The 14,611-nt window shown below is 47.4% G+C and overlaps 1 protein-coding gene across 3 annotated transcripts in view; it reads right to left on the minus strand.

The window, feature by feature from the left end:
- Positions 1-14,611, minus strand: part of WDR6 (WD repeat domain 6) — a 40,738-nt gene that overhangs the window by 20,194 nt on the left and 5,933 nt on the right. For all 3 annotated transcript variants that reach the window (XM_063941132.1, XM_063941133.1, XM_063941131.1), the window contains exons 3-6: positions 11,170-13,603; positions 10,581-10,679; positions 4,425-4,541; positions 3,536-3,651 (exon numbers count right to left, since the gene is read on the minus strand). In XM_063941132.1, the coding sequence (XP_063797202.1) occupies positions 3,536-3,651; positions 4,425-4,541; positions 10,581-10,679; positions 11,170-13,603 (2,766 nt within the window). The remainder of the gene's footprint in view (positions 1-3,535; positions 3,652-4,424; positions 4,542-10,580; positions 10,680-11,169; positions 13,604-14,611) is intronic.

Raw genomic sequence — 14,611 nt, forward strand, 5'->3', positions numbered from 1 at the left:
GGCTGAGGCGATTGCTGGTCGCAGTATAATACCAGTATGTGTGTATATACTTTTTAGGATATTTTCCAGCTTCTTGTCAGCTGGTTCCTTGAGGGCGGCCGTATCAGGAGACGGTAACGCCACTTGTTTTGATAAGCGTGTGAGCGCCTTATCTACCCTAGGGGGTGTTTCCCAACGCGCCCTAACCTCTGGCGGGAAAGGGTATAATGCCAATAATTTTTTAGAAATTAGCAGTTTTTTATCGGGGGAAACCCACGCTTCATCACACACCTCATTTAATTCATCTGATTCAGGAAAAACTACAGGTAGTTTTTTCACACCCCACATAATACCCTTTTTTGTGGTACTTGTAGTATCAGAAATGTTCAAAACCTCCTTCATTGCCGTGATCATGTAACGTGTGGCCCTACTGGAAAATACATTTGTTTCCTCACCGTCGACACTGGAGTCAGTGTCCGTGTCTGGGTCTGTGTCGACCATCTGAGGTAACGGGCGCTTTAGAGCCCCTGACGGTGTTTGAGACGCCTGTACAGGTAATAACTGATTTGCCGGCTGTCTCATGTCGTCAACAGTCTTTTGTAAAGTGCTGACACTATCACGTAATTCCTTCCATAAGACCATCCAGTCAGGTGTCGACTCCCTAGGGGGTGACATCACTATTACAGGCAATTGCTCTGCCTCCATACCATTTTCCTCCTCATACATGTCGACACAACGTACCGACACACAGCACACACACAGGGAATGCTCTGATAGAGGACAGGACCCCACTAGCCCTTTGGGGAGACAGAGGGAGAGTTTGCCAGCACACACCAGAGCGCTATATATATATAAAGGGATAACCTTATATAAGTGTTTTTCCCTTATATAGCTGCTGTATAGATTTATCTGCCAATTTAGTGCCCCCCCTCTCTTGTTTTACCCTGTTTCTGTAGTGCAGGACTGCAGGGGAGAGTCAGGAAGCTTCCCTCCAACGGAGCTGTGAGGGAAAATGGCGCCAGTGTGCTGAGGAGATAGGCTCCGCCCCCTTCTCGGCGGCCTTTCTCCCGCTTTTTTAAGGAAAAATTGGCAGGGGTTAAATGCATCCATATAGCCCAGGAGCTATATGTGATGTATTTTTTGCCATCTAAGGTGTTTTTATTGCGTCTCAGGGCGCCCCCCCCAGCGCCCTGCACCCTCAGTGACCGGAGTGTGAAGTGTGCTGAGAGCAATGGCGCACAGCTGCGGTGCTGTGCGCTACCTTATTGAAGACAGGACGTCTTCTGCCGCCGATTTTCCGGACCTCTTCAGTCTTCTGGCTCTGTAAGGGGGCCGGCGGCGCGGCTCTGGGACCCATCCATGGCTGGGCCTGTGATCGTCCCTCTGGAGCTAATGTCCAGTAGCCTAAGAAGCCCAATCCACTCTGCACGCAGGTGAGATCGCTTCTTCTCCCCTTAGTCCCTCGGTGCAGTGAACCTGTTGCCAGCAGGATTCACTGAAAATAAAAAACCTAAAACTAAACTTTTTCTTAGAAACTCAGGAGAGTCCTAGAATGCACCCTTCTCGGCCAGGCACAAAAATCTAACTGAGGCTTGGAGGAGGGTCATAGGGGGAGGAGCCAGTGCACACCAGGTAGTCCTAAAGCTTTTACTTTTGTGCCCAGTCTCCTGCGGAGCCGCTATTCCCCATGGTCCTTTCGGAGTCCCCAGCATCCACTTAGGACGTTAGAGAAAATACAAATATTGAACCTCAGAAAGGCATGCAAGGGTTAAGGGGGCGTAGTCCCTTGCGACGGTGTGAAGAGCGCCCGTAGGGCGCGATGAAGCACCTAGTATTAAATAATAACCCTGACGCACTTAGCCCCCTCAGGTTACAGAATATAGGGATAGCAATCTGAGTGAGATACACGAAATGGAAGTCACGCAGCAGCTATATGCACACACATATAGTCACATTGTACAATGCAGAAATTATGACATGCAATAAAACTGCACTGGACTAGCAATACAAAGTAATACTAAGTATAGCTATACACTCAATAGATTTATCAATGCACAGTAAAGACTGGATGTATATCACAGGGTACTTGTACTATATAGTCCTGGCTAAATGCACTGTTTCTTAACTAACACTGTCAGCAGACATGTAAAATACATAAGTGTCCTGTAAAATGCACAGCGTTGACATGCAGGCAGCTTTACAGAGGAGGATTTGCCCAAACAGTCCCAGGATCAGCTCAGCTTGCTAGAAATGGCGCCCAAATGCTGACAGAGAGTGAGGGAGAGAGAGAGATGCAGCTCCAGGGCGGGAACATTTACTCTAAATGGCACCCTGGGGCTGGGGGAGGGGCTACAGGTCAGAGCCTTATCCCCTTGCTGGACTTCACCACCGGGTACTGCGGGCCATGTAGAAAATGTTTTTTAGTAAAACCGACCTGGGCCCTTGCCCTGATGGTTTAGTGGGGTCCCTGTACTGCCACAGTGTCCACGCCAGCGCGCGCAGCCCGCCTCCCACCGGCAGCGCCGGATCGCGGGTCCCGCCTGGGGACCCTCTTACCTCCTCCCTGAGTGCGGCCACGCGATCCTGGAGAGCTGCGGCGGGATGTGTGACTGACTGGAGCAAACCGGAGCCTCCGCTATAAGTACCCGGCAAAAAGGGCGCGGGAGTATACAGCGCCGCTGGGGGAGGTGATGGAGCTGCAGCAGGAGATGTCTGACTGACATCTAACACTAGCAGTGTCTCTGCTGCAGCCCTTGAAGTCTTCAAGTTTCACTTAAGAAAGCTCTTCTCAGGACTGCTGGAGCAGCCCACATGTTGTATGCCTGCACTGCATGGCACCAACTACAAAACTGAGCTCCTGTGCACGGAGGCGGGGTTATAGAGGAGGCGTCGCTATGCATTCTGGGAACAGTCAAAGCTTTTAGCCTGTTGGTGCCTTGGATCAAGATCCTACTCTACACCCCGATGTTATTCCCTGTGGAACCCAGTGTACCCTGCAGCAGAAATTATTGTAAAAGACGACCTTCACAGGCATATAGCGTCAGCCCTGCAGTACAGCCGATGTCATAAATATTGGTGCACCTGGCTGTGATGTGAGCAGTCGATTGGCAAGTGTTTATGCTTACCTGAATTGGCCGATATGTCAGCACGATGGCGTATCTGCCGCCAAGTCGCTATCCTAACCTCTCTTATACTCCCTCTGATGGCACCTAACCCCTGGTTTTCCATACCTGTCCTATAGTGTCTTAAACTGTAAGTGCCGCCTTCTTGTTTGCTCATTTGATTGTGTACTGTGTAATGGGGGCTGCGGATCCCTTGTGGCGCCATATAAATAAAGGATAATAATAATATAATCGAAACAGCACCCCTAGTGGTCACATTACCATAACACATCAAAGAATACTAACACGGCGACCTGTGAACTACGCACCTATAATATAGAAGCATACAATGTGTACCCAGCATCATGCTCCATATAACATTATATCCCCCTAAATACTGAGAAGACAACAGCTGTAGTCGATAACATATGGGAAGATGAAAGAGAGACACTCACCCTGAGGCTGGACTTCTGAATGCTCCTTCTCCAGCATTCTACCAGCATTGGAAACGGTGCTAGTTATATCCCAAAATGCAATGCAGCCGTCCGTAGCCGCGCTGCACAGCATAACTCTGAGAGCAAGAGGAAGCGGTTACAGGTTACCACATTGTGTTAAAACACATAAACTTGTGACGCGAGTATGGTGAGGAGCGTCTTGTAGAGAAGCGCAAGATGGATGGATGAGCACAAATATGGCTGTTCTACAGGAAGGAAGTTGCGGGGGTGTGAAGAGGTGAACAGGAAATATAGTCCATGGTGTGGGAGGCAGGGGGTCAGATAATGAAGGCAGATGGGGAAATATGAGGCAAAAAGTGTGGTGAAAGAGTAATAACTGAAGCACCTATGTATCTGACAAGCTACATAGGGGAACAGGAGCAATATGGAAATGGTGGCCGAGGTTATGAGACAAGGAGGCAACTTGGCAGTGCGACGTTAAGTAGTAGCAATTAAATTGCATTCATTGCCTAAACACAACACAGGCAGCCTATCAAGGACCAGTGACATCACCGAGGCATGAAGTGCCTCCTGAACGTTACTCCACATTCAGTAATGTCACTCGATCTCAGTGACTTGAGATGCTGCATGGTCATGAATGGGGTTTCAGTCCACAAGCGGCTGATTTTCCGGTGTGAGGGCCTTGGGTGCATACATAGGCATCCTCTGTGGCTTTCTGCCTATAGACAGAAATAGTCACAATATCGAATTGACAGTTGCCCACACCTAATGAATAGTGGCATAGCACAGACAAGGGGAGCAGCGCTGCATGCAAGGAGAGACGCCATCTTGGTTTTAAGACAAACACTGCTTGGGGTAATATGAAGAAATGTATTGGGAACGACGTTACCTGGAAGAGTTGGCCGATTTGTGCACAAAGGTCTCTACTTTCAGCACACAGCGCTGGTGGTAAAAAGTCTCTGCTGCCAGAATCATCCGCCGAGAATTCTCACCCATCACAAAGAACCTGAGGAAACACAGACTATGTGAGAAAAGGTGCTTCATCGTGAGCTTAGGTTTTGGTGACTTTGGGCTTAATTCAGACCTGATCGCAGCAGCAAAATCTCTCTCTAATGGGCAAGACCATGCTGCACTGAAGGAGGGGCAGTTGTAACATGTGCAGAGAGAGTTAGATATGGGTGGGGTGTGTTCAAACCGAAATATACGTTCTGGTAAGAACTTACCGTTGATAACGGTATTTCTCCTAAGTCCACAGGATAACAATGGGATATGATGGAGCGACAGCGGATTGGCACCAAACGATCAAAACTTTCCGGCCTCCTGGTATGCAACGGGCCCGTCCATATTTCCCACCCACTGGCTCAGGCAAAATCAGCTGTATTCCAAAGCACCAGGCAGGAGCATCATGTAGAGCCCTAATCAGGCAAGAAGAACACACGTGCACACCCTTCCATACAAGAAGAGGTGAGTAGAAAGATCCTCAAATCAGGTGCGTCAGAGTGGAATCCCTGTGGAACCTGTGGATTTAGGAGAAATACCGTTATCCACGGTAAGTTCTTACCATAACGTATATTTCTCTGGCAGGGTCCACAGGTTATCCACAGGATAACAATGGGATTTCCCAAAGCAATTTAGTGGTGGGGACGCTCCTGATTGGACAGGAGAACCTTACGCCCGATTTCAGCGTCATGAGAGGCAAAAGAATCCAAAGCATAATGTCTAATGAAAGTGTTAAGGGAAGACCATGTGGCTGCCTTACATATCTGTTCTGCTGAAGCACCATGTTGTGCTGCCCATGAAGGACCTACCTTACGAGTAAGAGACATTAGCCAGAACAGGAAGATCAGCCTGAGAATATGCTTCTGAAATCGTTATTCGAAGCCATCTTGCCAGCGTCTGTTTTGTAGCAGGCCATCCTCTCTTATGAAATCCGTAGAGAATGAAGAGAGAATCTGTCTTTCTGATGGCACTGGTACGATCCACGTAGATCCTTAATGCCCGGACTACGTCCAGCGACGCATCTCCCGCAAAAAGTCCTGATACCTGAAAAGCTGGGACTACAATTTCTTCATTAAGGTGGAATTTAGACACCACCTTTGGAAGATACCCAGACCTAGTTCTAAAAACTGCTTTATCTGGATAAAAAGTCAGAAAAGGGGAACGACATGACAGCGCTCCTAAATCTGATACTCTTCTATAGCCAGTAGAAAGAGAACTTTTGCTGTCAATCATTTAAGATCCACCTTGTTAAGTGGTTCAAATGGGGCAACTTGAAGAGCTTTCAGGACTAAACCTAATTCCCACGGTGCTGTAGGTGAAACAAAGGGAGGTTGAATGCGCAGCATTCCCTGGAAAAAAGAGCGCACATCCTGTAAATTGGCAATTTTCTTTTGGAACCAATCAATGCCGATACCTGCATTCTCAAGGAAGCTACCTTCAAACCTTTATCCATTCCTGCCTGAAGGAATGCTAGGTCTCTGGAAACTCTAAAAGATTTCGGGTCCATACCTCCTTCACTGCACCAATGAATATAGGCCTGCCATATTCTGTGATAAATACGAGCTGAGGAAGGTTTCCTTGCTCTGTGCATTGCTTGAATTACCTGTTTAGAGAACCCTCTTGACTTCAGGATAGAGGTTTCAACAGCCACGCCGTCAAAGACAGTCGATCCAGATGTCTGTGATAACAGGGACCCTGCATCAATAGATCTGGACGTTGAGGGAGCAGGAATGGAGAATCCATTGACATTCTCTGCAGATCTGTGTACCAATGACTTCTGGGCCAAGCCGGAGCTATTAGAATCACGGCACCCTTTGCTTGCTTTATTTTCCTCACCACCCTGGGTAACAGGGTGATCGGAGGAAACAGATAAGCCAGATGAAAGTCCCATTTCACCGACAAAGATCGCTCCGGGATCCTTTGTTCTAGACCCTTATGCGGGCACTTTGTTGTTCAGACGGGATGCCATGAGATCTATCTCTGGCAACCCCCTTTTGTCTACTAGAGTCTGAAAGACCTCCGGGTGTAGAGCCCATTTGCTCGCTTGAATGGTGTGTCGACTGAGAAAGTCCGCTTCCCAGTTTAGGACTCCCGGAAAGAACACTGCGGACAAGGCTGGAAGATGGAGTTCTGCCCCTTTAGAATGTGACTTACCTCCTTCATTGCTTTTTGGCTGCAAGTTCCTCCCTGATGGTTGAGGTACGCTACTGCCATCACATTGTCCGAGCGGATCTGGACTGGTTTTCCCTGAAGAGTGTCCTTTACCTGAATCAGTGCCATGTATATGGCCCGAGTTCCAATAAGTTTATTGGCAGGAAACTTTCTTCTCTTGTCCATTGTCCCTGGAACCATAGTTTTCCGGACACAGCTCCCCAGCCCTGAAGATTGGCATCTGCTGTCAGGATCACCCAATCTGATATCCAAAAGAGTCTCCCTTTGTCTAGATGGGATGTCTGTAGCCACCAGGCTAATGACTTTCTTACCTTTACTGGAAGTACCATCGTCTGTTTCTTTATTGTCTGATGTACTCCATTCCATCTGACCAGAATCAGATGCTGCAGAGGTCTTGAGTGGAATTGTGCATACTCCACCATGTCGAATGTTGACACCATCAACCCCATCACTCGCATGGCTGCGTGAATGGATACCCTCTGACTGTGAAACAGGTCCTGAATTCCTGACTGTACCTTAGATATCTTGTTCCGAGGTAAAAATACTTTCTGCAGACCTGAATCCAGTACAGCCCCCAAAGGAGTCATCCGTTGTGACGGAACCAGAGACGACTTTGCCCAATTTATGATCCACCCGTGCCTCTGCAGACATGTTATTGTCTGTTGGAGATGGCACAGGAGCAATTCCTGTGATTGTGCCAGGATTAAAAGGTCGTCGAGGTATGGAAAAACTCTTATCCCCTGCTTGCGGAGATAAGCTGCCATAACCACCATAATCTTGGTAAATACTCTGGGGGCTGTGGCTAACCAAAGGGTAGGGCATGGAACTGAAAATGCTGCTGGAGGATGCTCCATGGCCCTTTGGCCATGGAGCCAGGGGATTATATGGTATCCCTATGGAGCGTAAGGTTTCATGTGGAACTTTGGCACTCAAATATATTTGTTTAGCATTTTAAGATTGAGAATGGGCTGAAATCACCCATTTGGCTTCTGGACCAGGTTGGAGTAAAATCCCTGTCCCCATTGTGCCAGGGGCACTGGAATGACTACTCCTGACTGAAGCAATTCCTGAACTGCTTCTCGCAAAGCCCTGGCCTTTGTCTCTACCAGAGACGTGCTGGTGCAGAAGAACCTTCGAGGAGGATACTTCTTGAAGGGAAACACATAACCCAGAGATACCGCTTCTTGCACCCAGGCATCTGTTGTAGATTGTCGCCAGATGTGTGCAAACTGAAGAAGAAGTCGGCCCCCCACCCTGGGATCCCCCAGGTGGAGGCCCACACCATCAGTCTGATGGTTTATCTTCTGGTTTGGAAGCTGGTCCTCTGGTAGCCCAATGCTTTTTTGACTTCCCAAACTTATTGTATTGGGGCTGTTTACGATCACTTTTTCCCTTGGTTTTCCTTGAGACCGAAAGGGCCGGAAGCTCGGACCCCTAGGTCTGGGGTTATATGTGGAAGGAAACTTGACCTTTTTGGAGTGTGCTTCTGACTCCAGGATATCTGTCAATTCTTTACCAGAGAGAGTATTTCACGAAAAAGGCAAAGATTTTAGAACTTTCTTGGATTCTGAATCAGCTTTCCATGTACGTAACCAAACTGCTCTGCGAGCAGCTTTTGTTGAGGCTGATGCCCTAGAAGCAATAGTACCAATATCTAATGCAGCTTCTTCCAAGAATACTGCTGCTTGTTTAATATGGGCTATATAAGATTTTTGCTCTCTAGAAGCTGATGAAAAATCACCTCCAGTGCATCAGCCCAGGCAGCCACTGCCTTTGCTATCCAAGCTGAAGCATGCTCCGGTCACAGCCTGGTAACGTCTGATGTACCTGCTAGTATATCCGACACAGACGCCCGCCGAAACAGCACTGTAGCGTTGTAAGCGTTGTTGCGACGTGGCGGAGAGTTGTTGGAGCGACTCTTTCCAATATGCGTATAAGACGCTGTTTGGAAAGATCACTCAAAAAAACCCGTAAGACTATAAAAATAAAATAAGAAAGCTTGGGCTGCTAAAGGTCCGGCTCCTGAGCCAGTGGGCGGGATATATGGACGGGCCCGTTGCATCCTGGGAGGCCGGAAAGCTTTGATTGGTACCAATCCGCCGTCGCTCCATAATATCCATTGTTATCCTGTGGATAACCTGTGGACCATGCCGAAGAAATATAAATTGCAGTGTAAAAATAAAGCAGCCAGTATTTACCCTGCACAGAAACAGAACACCCCACCCTAAACTAACTCTCTCTGCACATGTTACATCTGCCACACCTGCAGTGCACATGGCTTTGCCCATTAGAGAAAGATTTTGCTGCTGCAATCAGGTCTGAATTAGGCCCTTTGTCTGGTTCACTCCCTTGGAATAACTGTGTACAGCTCCAGTGCTTCTATAGCCGCTAGGCCTCATGTAATGGTCTCTCCTTTCATTCCTTCATGAAGGCTGAGTACAGCCAATTACCGCACAGAATTCAGGTCCAGGAGCAAAAGTTAAGGCTTTGGGTCTCATTCTTGCAGTGCTGCCAATGTCCACGTAGATGAGGGATTTTTTTGTAACTGCACATACATGAATATTTCTGAAACCTCCCATGACGCAGGCGTAACAGTGTACACACAACGGGACTGTTGCGATCGGGTCAGACGGTATCAGAAATGTAGTTGAAAACTCTCCCGGGTGGTGGCTAGTAGTGCACGCAGAAATGGTCTGTTCAGTGGGCGGGTCATGGGACTGTTGTGGGTGTGTCTATAATTGGTTTATCTGTATTAAGGGCAGGGTGTGCAGAACACCCTGAGTCCGGGGAGGCCCACACTACACACCCTGCACCCATATAATTATACTTATCCCTCCAGAGTCCCGCTTCAGCTGGAGCTGGTGACATAACTCACAGAGAAAATAGAGTGGTGTCCATTTTCCCGGTGATTCGCACATGGGCAGTAAATATGTCCCTGGGAAAAAGTTGGGGGTGCCATTTTCCTGGAGACTTGCGCATGCACAGTAGACTCTGGCACAAAACCATAGTCTACAGCCCTGCGGCCAGTGACAGAGAGGAGTGGTCCTGCAAGGAGCCTGCACACGGGCCCTCTCCTCTGTTAGTCCGCCACTGGTTTCAATACAAGCGGCTGCATTCACAGAAACACAGCCACAGGCAGAGGAGGCCATCATCAGATGGTGCAACACAGGGCTGCCATCGGTAATTGTGGGCCCCGGGACTGACAAAATAGATAGGGCCCCCCACCAAAAAAAAAAAAAAAAAGATTCTGCTACATCATAACATTACATATATGTGGAGCATTGCAGACCTGAAGGAACGATTCACAGAGCTGATGCGCAGGGAAGGCTCGTTTTCCCTGCACATCAGCCCCCTGTTGTTGCACTGCTTGTACAACTCTCCAGGTATTGGCAGTAGGAGCCAGGGGTTGGCCCCCGGACTCTAGTCCATGCAGCCTCATCCCTGGTGGCTGCCCTGGTGCAACCGATGGTGGCATATAATGAAGCACCAATCGATATTACAGCGTGTTCAGGTTCTAAAAGTGGGCGTCTCAGTCACCTGCGGCTGAATGAATATGCACAAGGAAAGGGAAGGCGTTTGAAGGGGCCGACTGTTGACCACCAATAGACACTTTGCGTGCAACCCAAAATCAGAACCTTTATGTGCAACATAGCAAGGAAATATACAATCTGCATTTTTAGGTTTATACACATAGACCATGTTGTTTTAAGGTTCACAGAACATTGTTTTGTGCAAAATATATATATATTTTTTAAATTGCACTGCAGTTCCATCCAGCAGAACAGCGGTTAAAGGTCTACGTGTAGGATAAAGTGAGCGCTCAATAATTGATTGGCGTCTCATTGATAATTCACTACACTCCAAGTTCACGCACCTTACAGATCCATCGCTGCACGCAGCTGCCAGGTACAGACAGGAGGAGGCGGGAGATCCGCTGTCCGACATCTGATCCAGTGCTCTTACATTCATGTACCTAATAAGTGGTGGGTGACACGAGACACCAGGCGTTTACACATAGAAAAACTTACACAATATTCCTACTTACTGACTCAGTAGCAGCTTAGTAAAATTATTTTAACTTAACAGCCTAAACATCCCCCGGAGTCTCATTTACTGTACCATAGGGATACACGCGGCGCAGGTGCATCTAACGGACTAGCCTCCATATCAGTTTATGATGGTTATACAGACAACCACCATATGTAGTTCTGTGATTACGGTCTACTCAGCGGAGGCAGCCATTTTGAAAGCTGAACCCAGTGTCATATAAAAAGCAGATTACTACCAATGCACTATGAGTTAGTCATGTCACTGAGGTATGAAGGCTAATGTGCCTGGTGCTTTAGTCCTATGGTAGACTACATTGTAAGGAGTATGGGTCTAGTCCACAAAATAGTGGTCACTACTGTCAGTTGCAGATAGTTTCACTTGAATAAAGATCGTACCTTGCTGGAATCGGTTACCTGGTTTCAGGGTCCATCTTGACCATTTTGTGCTTGTTCTTTAATCTCTCCCAGTGCTCATCCAGTCTGTGGGAAGCCAAGTGGATGACTTGACATGTAACAGAACCTGCGGCCTCTTGGAGGTTTAAACGATAGACCTCAATCTCAGCCCTACCACCTGCAGTGAACAGCACAGTGGATAAGACAGCATTGTCTTGTTCTTCGTGTTTGGTTCCAGCTAACGCCAAGGTTTTCACATTGGAGAGGTGATCGCTGATGGTAGAGAGACAACATATCTGTTTGGAGACCTTGTTAAAGGACAATACACTAACAGTGGTGTCTTCGCTGCTTGTAATGAGAATATCAAGATGTTCCATATTGGGATTCTTGATCGTTCCAGCATACTTAACACAGGTCAGCTCTCTGCCATGGAGGGGCTCCTTTATTACCGTCTGAAGTCTTTCAACAGGTTGACTCTGATAGGCAAATATATCACCAGATTTGATATAGGCAAACACTTCCATCGGTCCTTCCTTCTTGTAGCTCCAAGATCTGTGTCCTCCCCCGCAAGGAACGCAATGGAGTTTCTCGTTGGTTCTCACACTCCAAATCACAAAGTCGGTGGAGTGAAAGCCGAGTACTTCTAAGTCGCCATCAGGTGTGAAGGACAGACGCTCAATCCATTCCATTCCCTTGTAAGACTTCAATTTGCGGAGCATGATGAGCTGTCCTCCTTCTACCTTCAGCTGGCGGTAAAAGCCATCTCGACCACTGCTGTACACAAACTCATCCCGGCAAGTGACTGATGTTACTCCTAATTTGCCGTGAATTCCAAACAGAACAGAGAGAGGACCTTCTTCTTGAGCTTGTGGAACGGACTCTGCAAGAATCAGATGTTCGCCCTTAGACACCAGGTCTATGGAGATACACATAGATGGTGCACAGTCATTCTGCAAAGACACGTGTGCTCCAGCAACCTTCTTAGGAAACAGCATCAATGACCCTCTCCGGTCACCGCACACCATCAAGTCCTCCTTAGGCAGAAATGCTATACTAGTGTGCCACCTATGCTTACAGGCCGGCAAAATGAACCGACATTGCTCCGTGACCGAGATGAAGTTACCAGACGCACACTTGACTTGAAGCCAAACTATTACACCATTGGCACCAGAAGAGAAAAGATTACAGGTCTCTGAAGATGAAGATGATGCTGGAACCCAAGTCAAACTGTGCACTTTACCATCATGAGGCTTGAGTTCTGTGTAAGTCTGAACAGGTGAAAGAGAGAAGACCTTTACGCCGCCTGTTATATTACCTATAGCACATAGGGTGCTGCTTGAAGATTTATACACGTCAAGGAGACTGTATGATCTGTAGTTCTCATCCTCCAATACAAAGTTCCACCGTTTGCTGATAAAATCGTAAGTGTATATACTAGCCGTGTCCGTCATGACAACAACACAATGGGTATCCACCATTGCTATTGCCTTTGGAGCTCCAATGCCATTAGATGAGCTGAAATTTAAGTTTAAAAGCCCAGGAGACGGGGACGATCTTTCTTTAATGTGCCAAAGCCTGATACCCGAGTCTGCACCCCCAGTCGCTACCCAACCAAGCTGGTCTTGAACTGCGACTGCTCGGATGCCTCGACCCTTGTGGCCTTTGAAACGATGGATAATGTCGCCATAGTAACTCCATATAATGCAAGCAGAGTCTTCCCCGATACTGACAATGTTGTCTTGGAGAAGTCTCACTGACCACACCCGTGACTGATGCCCGTACAACACATGAAGACACTGAACTTCCCCATCAGAGTACACTAGATCACCCACCTTCCATACCCTGATGCTGCGATCGTCAGAGGCGGAAGCCAGAATTCCTCTTTGCTTCTCATAGAATATGCTAAATATTACACCTTGATGGCCGCTTATTCTCCTCCGAGGCTCTACTCTTCCTTCAGGATTTGTTCCATCAGACACATTCCAGATGACTAGCTGGTTGAAAACCGTCCCAGAGACCAGCGTAAGGCCGTCCCAATTCTCGCCCACAAGGTGGGCAGAATACAGGATGCACTTCTCAGAGCAGTGAACTTCTTTCAGGACCCTTCCATAGCTATAGTCATAAAGGGCGACAGAATTGTGGCCCAAGGCGACACCTAGATGAGCAGCAGACTGAGCGCCTTCTACGAGCCACTGAACGTCCCATATCCAATCGTGCAGCTCTCGGAGCTCACAAGTTCTGGACACGTTTATGTCATTCCCAATGATGCTTATTTTCAGGACGATGAGTGCTTTACTCCCAAACACACACAGCAGAGATTCTGCCACTCCCACGCCTGCCGCACTAAAGGGCTTTATCCCATGTACAGTACAACCCCGGAGCACGTTCTGTGGAGTCCTGCGTGGCGTAAGGGAATCGCTTTTTAAGCTATAAACAGCTAGATTAGGGCCTTCACCTAGAAAACAAAGCACACAAAACCTTAGCTGTAATAATATAATCCAGATAAAATAAAAAATACAAGGTAAAATTGAGTGGAGATGGGGAGAGGGGCAGGGGGCAACTCAAAGCTGGGGTGGGGGTGAACCTAAATGATAAAATTCTACACTTCTATTAACTCTGTCACTTGTGTATTAAAACAGCAGGGGAATTAGGATTTGGGTGCAGTTGGCCAGAATAGTGTGAAAGACAATTACGACTGAACTGAATACTGTATTAAGCGCCTGGCTAGGTACCCAAAATATTCAACTTCACTTACTGCCAATCAACACTACTGTACATGAGACTTGGCTCACATGAAGAATACACCTAACCACTATGGCTTCCTAAATATGGAGTATTCACTCAACGACATAACGTGTATTTAGCAATAGTAATATTTTGTTGTGGTGTTTATAAACTACGCTTTCTATTAATTAGTGTAAGACGAAATAAAAGTGTTGATAACATGGTACAGAATGTGGTGTTCAAACCCCATACCTCCACCTGTCCTTATTTAGAGAGGACTGTCCTGCCCTCCTGACAGCTAGGACGTTTACCCTGACCGGTGAGGACAACTGGGAGGCATTTCCTGCTCACTATACTAGTGATAATGTGTTTTAGGGTGAGACGGGCAAAGTTAAGGGGCACCTTGCTCATTAGAAGAAATAGGCACCCCATGGGTGAGACCAGGCCTACTTTATTATTGTGCCTGTCACTGTGTCCAAACTTGTACACAGACAATACTACAGACAAATGAAGGAACATCCTTAGAAGCATTTCCATATGTAACGTCTTCCTTTAGATTCTGGTTTAACCAGCATCTTAGGAGTAGGTTTCGTAACTTAGGCCCAGATTTATCAAGCCTTGGAGAGTGATAAATAGCACTGTGATAAAGTACCAACCAATCAGCTCCTAATTGCCATGTTACAGGCTGTGTTTGAAAAATCAGGATTTTGGTACTTACCGATAAATCCCTTTCTCTGAT

This window comes from Pseudophryne corroboree, chromosome 9 (genome assembly GCF_028390025.1).
Source record: "Pseudophryne corroboree isolate aPseCor3 chromosome 9, aPseCor3.hap2, whole genome shotgun sequence".
NCBI classification, from domain to species: Eukaryota; Metazoa; Chordata; class Amphibia; order Anura; family Myobatrachidae; genus Pseudophryne; species Pseudophryne corroboree.